Raw genomic sequence first — 3,915 nt, 5'->3', positions numbered from 1 at the left:
CAAAATTCGAGACGACGTTCAGCGTCATCTTCTCGAAGATGTTGCACCTTCGAAAAATGGTATGGGTGCATATCTTCACTTTTTAAAACGCGCTGGATTGTCATGGAATATTTATTTTGTTGGAAATGGAACGAATGCTTCTTCCCGAGTTTTCTTGAAATTGTTGTATAATTTCGTCTCTATGAATCATTCTCATATTTGGTCCCCGTCCAGCATTTAGACGGTTGATGATTATGCTGCCTGTTTCACGTAATTTGATGTCTACTCTTCTAATGACGTTTACGTCTGGATGCCTTCTATGTAGATAAATTTCAGCATATCGTCTAGCAGCAACACCCGCTTTGTAGAAAGTCGATCGAAGAAAAGTCATGTAGATGGCGCGCAAGAGGACGTCCGCGCCTTTTCCTTTCTATATAGTTTATGATCGATTGTATTGTTTTTTGATCCTTTTTTGAACCGAGAGACCGCATCGGTTATACTAACGTATTTGTTTTTTTCCGCTTAACAAATAAAGTGCAGTCCATTATAACACATAATTCTTGAGATCAATAGAACTCGAACCCTACTTCTCCTCTCTCCTCGTACCTGCTAACATCGTTTTCAACATTTCTGGCGACCGACGACACGACATTGAGGTTAGGAGATAGTTTTTGTGAATTAGAGGAATGGAGAAGTTAAAGAAAACGCGTAAGGCTTTAAGAGCAGCGTTTACACGTGCATTCTCTCGATTGAACCAGTTAATAGAGGAAGAGAATGTCGATACAGTGGAACTACAGTCAATGTTCGAGGTCTTTAAAGGCAAAGTGTGCGAATTAGACGAGCTCGATCAACAAATTTTCCAACGGATGCAAGATGCGGAAGAAATTACTGAAGAAGTCTTGTCAGAGGAAATAGAGAATGCAGACGAATATCGTATCAAGTATCAAAGGATGAAGCTTAGGGTAAGTCGTATTGTAGAAGCCCCTCTGTTGCATACACGATCAAATGAGTCTCTAAATGTGATTACGACGCCTCCACATACACAAGATAAAAGATTTAAGTTGCCAAAGATAGAGTTACAAAAATTTAGTGGTGATTTGAAAGAATGGCTAAAGTTTTGGAGCTTGTTTAAAAACATTCATGAAGACGGGTCTCTCTCAAAAGGGGACAAATTTCAATATCTTGTACAGGCCATAGTAGAAGGTTCGAAAGCTAGTGAACTTATTAACAGTTTTCCTCCTATAGCTGAGAATTATGATAAAGCAATTGACAGACTCAGAGACCGTTACGGTAAGAGTGATTTACTAATTGAAGTGTATGTCCGTGAATTACTCAAACTAGTGCTTAACACAGTCAAAGTAGGAAGTAAAATATCTATGGCCAGTCTTTACGATAAACTTGAGACTCAGTTGAGAGCACTTGAATCCTTAAATGTAACGACAGAAATGTGCGCAGCCATGCTATATCCATTAGTCGAATCAGCTTTGCCTGAAGATTTATTAAGAGTATGGCAGAGAAATACCACATCAACGGGCACTGACGATGCCAAAGATCGACTGAGCGGATTGATGGACTTCTTGCAAAAGGAAGTGACAGCAGAAGAGAGAATAGCCATGGCAGTACAAAGATTTGACGACAAAGCAGTTTTCAAGGAGATCAAAGAGTCAAAAGGAAAACAAAAACTACAATCAAACAAAGTAGCCTCAGCATCTGGACTTATTAATGCCAAACCATTGCAAGGGGTAGAATGCATATTTTGTAGTGAGAAACATGACAGTAGTTCGTGCATCAAAGCAAAGACAATGTCTTTGGAAGAAAGACAGAAAATAGCGAGGAATATGAACGCTTGTTTCAACTGTTTAAAGTTAGGTCACAGCTTCAGGAGATGTCGCTATAAGGAGTCATGTCCTTGGTGCAGAAGACAACATGTACTGTTAATGTGCCGTAACATATCTTCGAATCTCAAATCTAAGGAGCCCGATGAGATAAGGAGCGAGATAGAGGACAAAGTAGAGGGACAAAATTTAGCGAGTCTATCCAAAGAGCCTGAGGTGTTTCTACAGACGTTACGAGTCTGTCTGGTTAACGCAGGAGTGAAATTACAGGTACGTGCACTTATAAATACCGGTTCTCATTATTCGTATATTTCAGAACGAGTAGCTAAGAAGCTTCGATATGAACCGATGGGAAAACGTACAATGATCCACTTATTGTTTGGAGGAACACAGACTCGACCGCAAGAGCATCAATATTATAATGTACACTTACGTAGTCTGGATGGATCCTGCGATTACGAATTCATGGCCTATCAACAAGATACCATTTGTCAAGACATTCCAAGGGTGTCCGGAGGACCATGGATACAAGAATTATGACATAAATCGATAACATTATCGGACTATGAACATTCTGATAATACTATCTCTCTTTTGATAGGTGCGGATGTCGCAGGTAAAATATATACCGGAAGAATTGTTAATCTCAAGTGTGGAGTCACCGCTATCGAAACGCGTTTAGGATGGACATTATTGGGTCGAGCTCCACGATTTAAGAAGAAAGAGTCGGACACGGTACTAACCGTTCTGTCCATGTACGTTCAAGATGCCGATATAACTGACTTATGGAATCTTGACGTTATCGGTATAGAGGATCCTATCCGAAAGTCCACAAAAGAAGAACACTTACAAGAGGTCCTTTGCCGATTCTATGATACAATTAAGATTGAGGAGACTGGCAGATACGAGGTGTTTTTGCCTTGGAAAGAAAATCATCCACCTCTCTCCGAAAATCGAGAAACTGCCAAAAGAAGATTAGGAAATACTATAATAAAACTTCGCAATGATGGATTGCTTCATGAGTACGAAAAAGTTTTCAATGAATGGCTAGAAGAAGGCATAATTGAGGAGGTTCCTACGGAAGAATTGAGCCACCCTGGACATTATTTGCCTCATCGACACGTTGTTAAGGAAAATAGTACCACACCTATACGTCCCGTCTTCGATGCCTCGGCTACGGAAAAGGGTAAAGTCTCATTGAACCAATGTCTAGAGGCGGGGCTCAACTTTATTGAGCTTATACCAACGTTACTTTTACGATTTCGTGAGAAACGCATTGGAGCCATTATGGACATAAGAAGAGCATTTCTACAAATCAGTATAACCCCTAAGGAACGAGATTATGTGAGATTCCTTTGGCAGCGGACTTCTGATGACAAAATAGTAACTTATCGACATTGTAGAGTAGTTTTTGGAATCACCAGTAGCCCTTTTCTGTTAGGGACTACCCTTGACTATCACATGAAACAAGTTCTTGAAAGAACTAGCGATGAACAGACAAAATCCATAATTGAGAGGCTTGGAAAATCGATGTACGTGGATAATTGTGTTACAAGTGTCGAAACAGAAGAAGAAATGAATTCTTTCAGAGCGATCGCGATCTGTCATGAGCTCAGGCGGGTTTGATCTGCGTGGATGGGAGCTCACAGGTGAACGTGATCCTTTCCATGAAGTAACAGTCCTGGGAATGACTTGGAATAAACAGGAGGATGTCTTGATGCTTTCACGTATAGCTCTACAGCAAGAAACTCCGAACAGAATTACAAAGAGAGAAATTTTATCCTCTACACAAAAGGTCTATGATCCCCTTGGGTTTATCTGTCCTGTAACTCTCTACTCTAAGTTACTTTTGAGGAAATTATGGGAACAAAACGTTGATTGGGATACTGAAGTCGAACTACCGATAAAAGAAGCATTTTTGCAATGGCTACGGGAATTAGGGAGTCTATCTCAAATAAAAGTCCCTCGGTGGATATTTGGCAACAATGAGTCTACTTTATCTTTACATCTCTTTGTTGATGCTAGTCAAGAGGCATATGCCGCAGTAATATTTGTCAGAGTTAAAATGAGAGATAAGGTTGATGTACATTTAGTACAGGCT

General features: G+C 40.1%; 1 protein-coding gene across 1 annotated transcript; it reads left to right on the top strand.

The window, feature by feature from the left end:
- The first annotated feature begins 665 nt into the window (after positions 1–665).
- LOC108770847 (uncharacterized) lies at positions 666–3,440 on the top strand. Its single transcript, XM_018522582.1, has 2 exons — positions 666–2,304; positions 2,416–3,440. Exons 1-2 carry the CDS (start codon positions 666–668, stop codon positions 3,438–3,440), a joined length of 2,664 nt encoding a protein of 887 aa, XP_018378084.1.
- Positions 3,441–3,915: the final 475 nt, after the last annotated feature.

This window comes from Trachymyrmex cornetzi, unplaced genomic scaffold, assembly GCF_001594075.2.
Source record: "Trachymyrmex cornetzi isolate Tcor2-1 unplaced genomic scaffold, Tcor1.1 scaffold136, whole genome shotgun sequence".
Taxonomy (NCBI): Eukaryota; Metazoa; Arthropoda; class Insecta; order Hymenoptera; family Formicidae; genus Trachymyrmex; species Trachymyrmex cornetzi.
The sequence above is the reverse complement of the archived record's forward strand: the minus strand, read 5'-3'. Positions and strand labels throughout refer to the sequence as shown.

Coding starts and splice junctions, on each gene's coding strand:
- LOC108770847 (XM_018522582.1), top strand. CDS start 666: ATGGAGAAGTTAAAGAAAACGCGTAAGGCTTTAAGAGCAGCGTTTACA. Junction 2,305..2,415: donor CTATCAACAAGATACCATTT/GTCAAGACATTC, acceptor CTCTTTTGATAG/GTGCGGATGTCGCAGGTAAA.